General features: G+C 41.5%; 2 protein-coding genes across 13 annotated transcripts in view; one reads left to right on the forward strand and one right to left on the reverse strand.

Annotated features, from left to right (window-relative positions):
* The window catches only part of EFCAB5 (EF-hand calcium binding domain 5), a 63,347-nt gene extending 55,781 nt beyond the window's left edge, over positions 1 to 7,566 (reverse strand). For 9 of the 10 annotated variants that reach the window (XR_005590075.1, XR_005590073.1, XR_005590077.1 and 6 more), the window contains exons 1-2: positions 7,453 to 7,566; positions 3,362 to 3,401 (exon numbers count right to left, since the gene is read on the reverse strand). The gene's annotated coding sequence lies outside the window, so the exon portion shown is untranslated. The remainder of the gene's footprint in view (positions 1 to 3,361; positions 3,402 to 7,452) is intronic. The other variant, XM_039507677.1, reaches the window with a different exon arrangement.
* Positions 7,301 to 12,464, forward strand: part of SSH2 (slingshot protein phosphatase 2) — a 131,668-nt gene continuing 126,504 nt past the window's right edge. For 2 of the 3 annotated variants that reach the window (XM_039507682.1, XM_039507684.1), the window contains exon 1: positions 7,302 to 7,483. In XM_039507682.1, the coding sequence (XP_039363616.1) occupies positions 7,421 to 7,483 (63 nt within the window). In that variant the 5' untranslated portion in view covers positions 7,302 to 7,420. Of the gene's footprint in view, positions 7,484 to 12,464 lie in introns of all 3 variants that reach the window. The other variant, XM_039507683.1, reaches the window with a different exon arrangement.

Consider the following 12,464-nt stretch of genomic DNA (forward strand, 5'->3'; position numbering starts at 1 on the left):
CTGTGAAAAGTGATATTTGTACATTTGTTAATACCACTTTTCATAGCAGACTTAGTAACTAGCCTGTCTTAAAAAAAAAAGCAACCAAAAAAAAAAAAAGACATAAGAAAAATGACAAGAACATACAAAGCACCTTATTTGTGTTTCTATTCTGTTTAGGCCCAGTAAAGAATAGAGACAACTGCACATTATTTTTATTATTGAGTCTGGAAAAAAAATCCTACATAAATTAAAATGATTTGGACATGTATATGTGCATATTTATTTGTTTTTCCTAAAGTTAATTAAGTATTTTAGGAAAAATTGTCAGAGCATTTGCTGGTGGCTGCACTGTGAGGCCACCAAAAAAATTGTTCTGAGAACCCCTGGACCTTTAAGGTAATCCGGGACCAGGCTACTCCTGACAAGCTATTTTAAGGGGAACGAGTATTTCTAGGCAGTTAACTGAATAACAAGCACCTTGGCCTGAGAAAAGGCCATCTGCGCTCAGTTGTAGAAAAGTCCTCAGAGAGAGAAGCTCCCGGAGACCACAGATCCCAATGGCAAGGGCTGTGTAAGACCTGAGCCAAAAGGAAAGACTTTCTTTCAAGTGTATTTGTATTTAATGAAGTAGAACCACAGCAGGGGAATTTTGTCTTACAACTTTTGGACTGTGTATAGTTCTTAAGAGGCCTTGAGAGAAGGGAAACTGAGGCAGGAAGTGCTGCAGTGCCACACTAGGTCAGCAGGGGGTGCTACAGGGTAGGCATGGCCTTGAGACAGTGCCCTGAGATGTTTTATTTTCTTCTGTGTGCTCCTATAAATACTCTTTCAAAGGTCTGCATGGTTGTAATTTAGGCCTTTGGCCATCTTTCTGCATATTTAATATCCTTCTATATAAACAATATTCTCCTGAATACACTCAAATACCTATTTGTCCAGCTAAGGCACCCTTCTGTCCTCACTATAATACTAACTTCATTTTAGTATATAGCTTTTGTTTTCAGGCAGGGAGCATGAAACAAAAATCATCTAAATCAGCTTTCATGGGGAAAATACACCGAAATTAATTGTATTTTTTTTTTACTATTATAATAAGCAAAACAGATGATTAGGGAATAGACACTTATTTTAGTGTATTTGCAAAATGTGTTGAAATAAATCCTAGGTTACTGTAATAAAATGCATCTGAAGCTTTGGGCATGGAATTGTTAGAATAATCTAAAATGTGGCTTTAAAATGGATTCTAATTCTATTCACTTCAAATCAGGTTCTGCATGATTAATTCCTGTTTGTCTTTTCATTTCCTGGTATACCTGATGTTTCTCTTTTGGAATTCAATGTTATTGTTGTTGTGGTCAATCTATAAATCTTTCTAAAAAAGGAAACTATCAATTGTAAAAATACTCTAATTTTCCTCAAAGCTGCTGTTAAACCACCAAATGAGAACAAGCAGGGGAAAAAAATGGCAGGAGTGATCTAAATGGCTCTATTTTTATTTTTCTGAAATTTAAATATTGTGGGCTGTAGCAAAACAGTAATCACACCCTATTTAACTCAGATGTTATATCTTAATGTTTCCTCAAAGCAAAGCATATCCTTCTGCCATCAAAGACTTGTGCTGTGCTGTTGACAAAATAACGTGCTGAGTATGTCATCACAGATGTTTTGCTGGGGAAATTCTTATTATATGGTATTTTTGGTTTTGTACACAAGATGAAGTCTGGGGGCATTCTGTGCCCTTGTACACTTCATATCAGGACTATGCTATAATTGATGATGTTTGGTAATACTGAAAATAAAATAAAAGGTGTGTCAGCAAGGGAACTATTTTCATATTTACTGAAGACAAAAATAATTCATGGTTTGCATGTCTTAAAAGATCTCTGGGGCCAGTCCTGCTGAGCATGGTACCTACAGCAACTTGCAGGATATGGACACAAACTTATGATTCCTGTTTTATATAAACCATTGGCTGTTATTACCACAGACTGCATTCTAATTGTTCTTTTAAATCAGAATACATTTCCTTTATAGCTTCCTCCTCTACACTTAAATTTTGCTGCTAAAAATTACTCCACATGCAAATTATAGGTTTCTAATGGCCTTCAATCCCCTGGATCTCTGTGTTTATTTTAGTTAACAACAGATTTATTAGACCTTTAGCTGACTATAGAAAACAACTTGGTTATTTACTTGTTAGGAATGACTTTTTACAAGTGTTTAAATATTCCTGGAAGTGCCAATGAATATGTGAAAGTCAGAGAACTGTCTCTTGGTGGGCCAGTTCAGATAAGCATTTCTCTAATTACTCCTGGAGGGAAATCCCAGGACTTTCACTTTTCCAAATCTATTCAAAACAAAACCCCAGTGCCATCTGAGAGGATCGCCCCAAGGCATTGGGAACTCCTAACCTGCACACTGTTTACTACAGAATTGTACTACAGAGATATGCAAATTGAGGGTAGGTGTGAAATCCACCAGTGCTCACCCCCATGCCTGCAGGAAACCAGGAATTAATCAATACACCAAGCACAATACTTCACACAGAAAGGTAAAAAACAAGATCCCTGTCATAAGTTATGGGGTAAAAATCCTTCCCATCCTCAAATGTGAGGTCTCCTCCTACTTCCATTGAAGATAATGGCAAAAATCTCATGGGAGCATGGACCATGAGTTGACTGTCAGTTCAACACTGTGCCTGTGAAAGCATCTCCTTTTCTGCTAAGCTTCTCTGTCGTCTCTATAATGAAATGCCAGGGAGCACATAACATCTGACCCTACACTTCTTGTGTCCCCAAAGCTCCTGCAATAGGAGGTTTGAGTGTACAAGGAATGCAGGATTGCTCCCATGTTTGTGCTTTTACCATGCCTCAAATCTTCTGTTTCTCAGCTTCCAAGCACACAGTACAGTTATTGCTCATTATAAGGCACATTTCTCATTTCAGATCTAAGTATAACTTAATTTCACAGACCTGAACTCCAATCTCTTAAATTATAGTACATGGTTTAAACTGGAAGAGATGAATCAGGAAAATATTAAAAAATTCCCCACACCTCCTATTTTCCCTGTGTCCCTTGGATGGGATCCAGCGGTCTGATCTCTCTTTTCCCTGATTTTATTCTTACCCCTATGAAACCCTGGGATAAATAAATAAATAAAATTCCAGACACACTAGAGGCCTAATCCTGAACTCCGTGCTAAAGGACTAATCCTGCATTGAGCTCTGTGTAGTGATCTGCACTGCAGAATCAGTGTCCAAGGCAAAACCCCCAACGCAGTCAATGCAACATTAGTCCCTGAAATTTGGATGAAAAATCTGAACTGAACATTTTTATTTGCATTAAAATATTAAAGAAATTTAAACAGATTGTTTTTTACCTTAGGGACTGGTCCACACTGCCCAGTGATTTCTGATTCACTGAAACAATCCAAAGAATATATATTATGCAAATGTAAAATACAATTTAAAAATGCAGATGATGAAGATACATGCAACCTTATGTATGTTCTAAAGTTATTAAAAACAAAACTGTATCCCACTCTGCCCAATGAAATTGTGTTTATCTATGACATTTTAATATGTAATTTTGTAGTTAAGTACATGCTGCAGTGGTTTGCTGAATTGGGACCACAGTGATGAATTGGAGCCACAGTGCTTACAAGCAAAGCTAGAGAAGAAGGAAGGCCTTGTGGTTAAGACCCAAAAGCCACAATCCCACAATTGAGGAAGAAGGCTGTGCTGATTTTTTAAAATTACATAGTTTAGAGGGGAAGTGAAGGCAGCTATACAAATAAAAATTAATATATAACACAAGGAGGGAAGGGAAATTAAATAGTAATGAATGTAAATCAGATGTTATGAATTATAGAACTTTGATAAGGGAAGCAAAGAGACACAAGGAGAAATTTTTGGCCAGCAGAATTAAGGACCATAAGAAAGTGTTTTTTCAATATATTAGGAACAAAAAGAATCCTGATCAGGGCTGGGTTTATGAACTGCGGGGCCCGATTCGAATACCTGGCAGTGGTCCAGGGCTTCGGCGGCACTTTGGCGGCGGGGAATCCGCTCCGGGTCTTCCGCGGCACCAAAGGACCTCCCGCTGCTGAAATGCCGCCAAAGACCCGGAGCGGACTGCCCCCCCCCCCGCCCGAAATGCCACCGAAGACCCAGACCAACCCCCGTGGGTGCCAGGTGAGTAAAAAAAAAAAAAAATTAAAAAAGTGCCTAAGGTGCGGGGCCCTCTTAGGCGCGGGCATGGGGCCCTCTTAGGCACAGAGCCCAATTCCTGGGAATCGGGGGAATCGGCCTAAAGCCGGCCCTGATCCTGACAATGGTATTTTTCCACTACCAAGTGGAAATGGTAAAATTATCAATAATAATGTAGAATAGGCAGAAGTGTTCAATCAATATTTCTGTTCTGTATTTGGGGGGAAAAGGATGACAGTGTTATTTATGTAGTGTTAACCTTCTTTCCATTCCACTAATGTCTCAGGAGGGTGTTAATGAGAAACTATTAAAGTTACACATTTTAAAATCAGCAGGTCCAGATAACTTGCACCCAAGAGTTTTAAAAGAGCTGGCTGAGGAGCTCACTGGACCATTAATGTTGATTTCACTAAATCTTAGCACACTGGGGAACTTCCAGAAGACTGGAAGAAAGTTAATGTTGTGCCAATTTTTAAAAAGTGTAAACAGGATGATCTGGGTAATTATAGGCTTGTCCCCCTGACATTGATCCTGGGGAGATAATGGAACAGATGATATGGGACTCGATTAATAAAGAATTAAAGGGGTAATGTAATTAATGCCAATCAACATGGGTTTATGGAAAATAGATCTTGTCAAACTAACTTGATTTTTTGGATGAGACGGTTATGCCGACTTTCTGTTAGTAAGTGCTATGCCCAAGAACAAACGTTTAATGATCAAGCAACTGGAAGCATTTTTAAACGAGATTTAACTTCTCCAATGTCAAATGTTTTAAAAGGCCCAACCCAGCAACCCTACACAAATCCAGAGGGTTGTAACTTTTTTTAAATTAAAGGATTAAAATAAAAAAAAGGTCATGAGTCTGTTACAGGGGTCTGTAATAACCTTACATTTTTTTAAAAGGACATAATAATGGCTTCCACTTACTTTACATGTGAAATAATTGTTTGTAAACACTTATTTTTGCCATAGATTAAACCTCTTAAAATTCCTTTGATCATGAACTTCTCATATTACTTAAGGGCAATTTTTTACACTTAATCAGCTATGTCAGAGTCATTGTAACACATGGGAAAATTTTAATAAGGAAGCGAAGTGGAAAAAGCAATCCAGTTACAAAACTAGATCACATAGAGGATCACAACACAAAAGGAGTGTTCTTTTCTATCTCTTCAAATGCAAGTGAAACCAGAAATAAGAGATTGTTTGTACTGATCTCCTGAACAACCATATCTATATTCTATCCTTGCTTATACAGAGTGCAGTACACTGCTGAAAATAAAATCTATCTAATAGAAGTGGTGAAGGCACCCAAAGGTTCAAAGCTAGAGACTGTCATAAAAAGCTTGTCATAGTATATGATCATGCAAAGCACAAATATATAAAAAAGTAAAAGTAAAAACACCCTCTGGTTGGGAAGCTATGGAATATTTAGAGCCGGGGGGGGGGGTAGCTTATAAAGGGGCTGGAGGTAATTTTCCTGATATCTCCACTATAAATCACAAAGCAGTGCTAACATGCTTTCCATAAAAACTATGTTTCAAAATAATAATCTGATGGTTGTTATAAGCAGTTCAATGACACTTTCTTTATGTACAGTATGCAGTGTTGTTATAGACACATTGGTCCCAGGATATCAGAGAGACAGAAGTTAGTCCAATAAGATATCTCACCCACCTTGTCTCTTTATTTGCTTTATATGTTTCTTTGCTTATTCTCCCCTTCTAATCTGATTCCCCAAACAGGTGAATTTTTGTGGATTCCGTATGTTCAAAGTTCTCACTTTCTGCATAACCCTGAGTGAACCATTCCTGCAAAAATCACTTTCTAAGCTCAGGTTTATTTTAACGAGTCTGATTTTCATCCTCCTTCATCCACTAGGAGGCAAACGCTCATTAGTGAGCTTAACTTTTGTCCCGTGCTAACGGATAACTGCCGTACAATTTGCAGAGCCTGCCTGATAATTATTTTGACTGCAGGGCATTGGGGGATAGACCAAAGAACTAGCACGGAGGGCTTTTCTTGTGCTTAGATGTAAAGGGCCGAAAGCTTCCGTGACATTTGTGTCAACTTGAAGGAGGAGATGCGAGTGAAATGCACCAAGTGCCTAAGAGGAATGGATGGGTTAATGCAAGCTGTTGGAGAAGAAGAGTGCTTGCTTTCTGTTTAAAATGTATTATGGTCTCTGCTAATCACATTTAATGTTCCCATTAGATGCCTACAAAAGGCCGATTCTTCATCCCATTAACTTCAATGGCAAAACTCCCACTAATGGCACACAGACATGACCCAAATTGCTGAATCCTCAAAACAAATAGGTTTTGCTCAAGCTGTTAACAGTATTGCTGCCCACTTCTCACCCCCCCTGTCCCCACCCCTGCTCCCAGACTTCCACACTTTGAATGCTGGGGGGTATTTTATGGCTTAAATTTGTGTGCACACATCACAGACCCATCACTTTCTAGGTATCTGGGCCTCTGGATTTAGTCAGTGACTCTCCCAGAGAATCCCAAAAGGTGATTGGATGCTGTTTTCTTTAGAGGATGGCTGGAATATTGTGGAATTACAAATATATCAGCTGTGTTGCCAACTCTAGTGATTTTATCATGAGTGTCACAGGAAGTTTTTCTTAAAGCCCCAGCTCCTGGATCCATGGGATTCCACCTCGGTTTTAATTTCCCCCCTCAAAAAAGAACAAGAAGCAGCAGCAACGTGATCCCAGTGCTCCCTAAAGACTCAAAAACCAGAAATCACCCCGCAGTTATTAATTATTATTTAAATCTCATGATTTTGGAGGCATAATTTTTGAACACTTGAGGGTATCTGCCATAGTGATACAGCCTGCTGGGTTCCTCCTGGGAATCCTTTGCAACAGGGGAAGGGAAGGGCCGAGCCCGTTTGCCAAAGGGAGTGGAGCAGACAGGGGCCCTGCAGCATCCCCAGCAGCTAGGGGCCAGCACAGCAGGGGTTAACGGCTGCTGCAGCAGGGCGGGGGCGTGGCTGGGCTGACAGGTGGCGCATGCGCGTTGGCGCCTTATTGTGCCCGGCCGGCCCAGCCCCGCCGCGCCTCACTCACTCGGCGAGGGGCCGTTGGCGAGTGCTGAGCTGCTGCCCCCGGCGGTCACCGCGGCGCTGCCGCCACCTCCCTCCCTCCCTCCCGGCTGCGGGGCCCCGCCATGGAGTAAGGCCCCCTCCCGCGGCCGGACGGGGCCCCGCGCCGCGCCTCGATGGCTCTGGTAACGGTGCAGCGCTCGCCTACCCCCAGCGCCACCTCCAGCCCCTGCGCCTCGGTGAGTCTCCCCGTCCGGCCGCCGCCTCCCTGCCGGCGCGCGCTCGCTCGCTCGCTGAGGCGGAGGGGAAGGCAGTTGGCTGCCACATAGGGTCCGGCCGGTGTTTGTACGCATGCGCGCTCCGTGCCGCCTGGCCCCCTCTCTTCTCCCGGGCCTGACAGCTGAGCGCGCGCAGGGCAGCCCCAGGGATGCTGCAGGCTCTGGGCAGGCACTGAGCCTGGGGTGGGGACCCCTCCTGGGCAGCGGGCAGGGGATAAACAGGATCGCTCTCGCTTTTTCTCCCCCCCCCCCCCCCCCCCGTGCCTTTTGCAAAAATGTCATGATAGCTTTTATGGCGTGCTTGCAAAACGCTTCAGTGAATCAGTGTCTGGGTCACTTACATACCTCTCCCCCAGCTGTGTCGCTCGGCTGCAAAGAAATAGACTGGGGAAGGGGGTTGGCTCCTTGGCCATTTCTCTAGAGACGGTGTGGGTTTCTCTTTGGTGGCTGTTGGCTTTTAATTTATTGAAAGCAAGCTGGTCAGGTCAGGTGAGTCTTACAAATATGGGTATCATGGATGGAATGTTTTACCCCACTTCAGATGTAAAATGTTTGCAATTTAATAAAGCTTCAGTGGAAACAATTTGTTTCTGGGTTTAAATGCTGCCCTGTAGTGTTTGTCACCCAGCATAGTTCAGGGTGTAAAGGAGATGAATGAGAACCACCAGAAAGTGAAATGGACTATAAATAAATTGGCTGTCCAGTGTGCAAGAAATGTAAAAATCATTGGTCAAAAGGAAACTGGGATTCTAAAAACTGACAATGTTAAATCCTTCCCCTACAAAACTGTATTCTAAAAATGAAACCTGGTATTTGCCTTCATGCATCTTCCATGCATGAGCTTTCTTTCAGAAAAAGCAACTAGATTTTCCTTCTCAGTGCTGCATGTAATCTTCAAAAAGCTGTATCAAACCGAGACAGTGTTTGAAACGGGAAGATTTTGAATCTCTCAGTGGCAGTGAAAGCTCTCGTTAAAAGAGTCTTAAAAACTACCTAAAATTAATCCCAAATCAGGGAGCGTGGCAGGTTGTGAAAATGATGCTGTCATATTCAAAATCATATTTTGTTTAAAGGGGGGGGAAGTGAAGCCTCTAAATTACTACTTAAAATTACTATAGTTTGTTACTAGCAGTTAATTGAGGATGGCAATGAAAATTGCAAAGTGGCTTTCACTTTGTTTATATTCAGTTTCTAGGTGGCTTCACTTTGAAAGTTTCATGTATTACCACACTTTATGTTTAGGTTGCAAATGCTTCAGGAGAATGTTGAAATCCCAGTTTCTGCTAAAACAAAAACCGCTCTGAAAATATTTCTTACTGGGTTGGGCAAAATCTCTTTTGATCTAAATTGTGGATTAACTGTTTGATAATATCACATCAAACGTTATTTTGGATACAAGGGTATTAACACCTTTGGGTTTTTTCCTGTCTTGCTAAAACATGCCTGTTTGATTAGCAATGCAGATTAACTCCACTTGTGTTACTTTGCTATAAATATTGATTAACTCTGTTACTTCATCATATGTTGTATTCACAACCATGCATGGGGAAACAGTCTATGCTTAGCTGCTTCTAACTTCCTCCATGTGTAAAAACACTTCAACAGTTAGCCTAATGCTTCTTTAGGGCAGGACTTCTTGTGTTGGTGACAAGACTAATTACAAAAAAACCCCAAAAACATTCATACCCACTGCCCCTTATTGCCCTCCCCGATTGATGCCTCCTCTCAAATAGCTCCTTCCATTTAAACTTGTCATGATGATCACTCTGCAAGGCTGCCCTGTTTGGTGCAGCTAACTAGCCTGTTTCCTTTCTAGGTTACCAAAAAAGTTGCTTTGGATCAGGATCACGCTGAACAGTTAGGAAAGAGAGTGTGGCTGCATGAATGCTATGGGTGTGTTCAGAGAATACAGCCTTTAACATATTTAGCAGTATTAGCTCTCTTTCCTCATTCTAATAAAATGGAGATATAATCCGCTAAACTAGTCACCGTAAATCCTGTGGTACTCTTCACAAGAGAGTAAGTGTGTGGGCTCTCATGTCCTGACCAGACTTTAACTTCAGTAATTACTTTCTGCATACCTAAAACTCTCCTGGCAGTCTCAAGTGGAAATGGTATTCTTCATTTTCTGCCCAAAACTGTTGTATGGGGTTTTTGTGAACTCTTCAAATGCCTTCTGCATTTCCTTGGTGATTGAAGCATGTTTATAATTATTATTACTACTACTACTAATAATATCAAACTGTAAAAGTCCTTTGCAATATTTTAGGATGAAAGGTGCTTTAGAAAAATATATGCGACTTTAGCAGCAGATATGCAGATGAGCTGAACTTTCTTCAAAGTTAAGCAAAATGTAGCATTTGGTTTCAGTATATTAGCTATGCCACCAAGCTCAAATAGTCACTGGAGTTAAGTCTCCAGTCTTTGTCCATCAAATGCCACAAGAATTCCCAAGCTACACTGTAGTGGAGACTGTTGTCTAGCTCAGCTTGGCAAATATCCAGCTCTTGTCAGAATTCCACTGACCTTTGCAGTGCAGTGCCACTGGGTACCTGTGAGAGAAGGTTGGACTGAAAATTTCCTGGTGAGCTGGCCCAAGAATTTCAGGTGATGGTCCCAAATGAAATGCTGAAGGCTTGTGATTCAGACAAGTCTGTCATCCTGTTAATCCTTCTTAAGGTCCTTATCCTGAAATTGACTCTGTGTGGGAGGTCCCCTCTGCCCAGGAAGAGCCCTGTTGATTTCAACAGGGTTCTGCACAAGTGCAGGAGTCTGCTCATAGAGTCCCTTGTAAGATCGGGGCCTGCAATTCTGTGGGAAAACATCTGTGTAATTTAGCAAGATGTTCGGTCAAACTGTGCTTTAATTCTTTCTCTATGTGCACAGAATCATAGGTTGATCAGTTTTCTACAATAAATGAGACTGGCTGCTGTCATGTTCTAATAGAGTAATAAAGAAGTGGTGTTTTTAATTTTATTTTATTTTGCTACATATGGATATTTTCTGTGTGGACACCAACATGTTATACCAATCATCTGGAGTTAAATGTAAACCCCAACTTTTTGTTCCTTCTTTAGGTAACGTGGGGATGAGGTCAAGTTAAATCTGATACATTAGTCCTCCAGAGAGTGTAGAAGTCTGACATGTAGCTTGATGTTTTCATGTCTTGACATAAAAATTCTCAGACTGCTGCTTTGCCATCTCAAACTGGGAGTGAGGAGGAAGTGTTACACTTGTGTATGCTTCAACAAGTGACCACATGGAAGGACTAATTCAATTTTCAGGTCACTAAAGGACTTTGAGGACAGAGTCCCTTATAAATTGGTTGATGCTCTTCTGTTAGGAGCAGACTCTCTAGACAAGAAGAGGAGGTTGAAAGAGTGCAGTGTGAATGTCCTTGAACCACAGAGGATTTCTGCATTGTGTGCTATAAAAGTATTATAATTGGCTTCCCTGGATTCAGGGGAATAGATGATTCAAATCACTTTGAAATTGGATGGTTTTATTTATAGATTTTTTTTTTGTCCTCATTGCCATAGAATTTGAGCACCTCACAAATATTTATTGCATTGTAGAGGAGTGTTTCATACCATGATTTGCCCAGGTTGTTATAGATCTGCAGTATTTCACCATGATCTCTTAATTGTCTGTCTGAGTTTCTGATCGTAGTTTGACTTTTGACTATGCTGGCACTTTTATCAAAGAGACCTCTGTGCTGCATCCTACAGAACATTTCCATTCTTTCTACCAGAGTCAGTAGCTGGAATTATCAGAAGTGTCTTATGGGCAGAGTATAGGTTCAGGGGTGATTTCATCAAGGTGGAGTATGTGCTTATTGTGGGAGTTAGAGAGGGATACCTTTGTCAACACAGCAGCCTATGTTTAAGAGCTGAATGATCTGAACCTTGTAAAGATTTCCAGTTTCTCTTCTGGAATATTGGGTGTTTGCTTTTTAGGCAAAAGCCTAGTTTGTGTTTTAAGAGTAAAGGATGGCTTTTTATCAGTTCCCCCCCACCCCCTTAACTACAGCAAAAACTGTCCTTCTCCCTATCTGAATCCCCACACTCCTCTGGAACTGTGTATGTGGGGACATGGCATGTGTCAAGCTTGCTGGCTCACACTGCAAAAAATTGCGATGCTGTGAATATTTTATACATAAACCTAAAAGTGAATGCAAATCTAGTCTCAAATACTTCCCTGTTTATAACCTACAGCTGGAAACAGTGCTTACAGGAATAGAATTAGGCCTGGCTTACACTTAAAACTTAGCTCAATGTGGATGATCCACACTCTTGAGTGTCGTAGCTAAGCTGATCTTGGTGTAGACACAGGTGGACCGAAGGATGCTTCCAAAGTCCTAGCTGCTTTCACTCGGGGAGGTGGAGATCCTACAGCGAGAGGAAAAATCCTGTCCATTGCTGTAGCTACATTTAGCTGTAGGAGCCAGAGAGGCTTGGGGCTAGATCTCTAGTAGGGAGATTTGAAGGACCCATGCCCTTGGTGTCCTTCCCTTTGGGAGACTCGGTCTAGCTAGTTGTGAATGCCTGTCAAAGAGGATCCTGGCAAAGTTCTTCTCATGTCCCCACTCCACCCCCCAATGGCCTCATTTCAGTGGAATAGTATGTAAACTGACATCAGCTGGACTCATGTGCAGGCTGCTCCAGCAGGCTGTATGGAAACCTGCTGTCTGAATTTGGACAATGCCAGAGAAAGCACTGCCACGTTCTGCTTTGCTGTATGTCTTCCACAACCTTGCCCTAGTCTGTTCCCAATAACTCAGCCAGATGCCTTGCAATTTGTCAAGGTTCAATCAAGCCTTGTTCCAAGACATAATGAAGATTTGAGCTGGAGGACTCTATGGAATTTGTTAAAGGTGGAGTGAGATCTTGCACAATTCACTGGCTCGTCTGAGACAAATAGAAATCTATGAACCGCTCCTGTG

The sequence above is a fragment of the Mauremys reevesii genome, linkage group 20, assembly GCF_016161935.1.
Source record: "Mauremys reevesii isolate NIE-2019 linkage group 20, ASM1616193v1, whole genome shotgun sequence".
In the NCBI taxonomy this organism is placed as follows: Eukaryota; Metazoa; Chordata; order Testudines; family Geoemydidae; genus Mauremys; species Mauremys reevesii.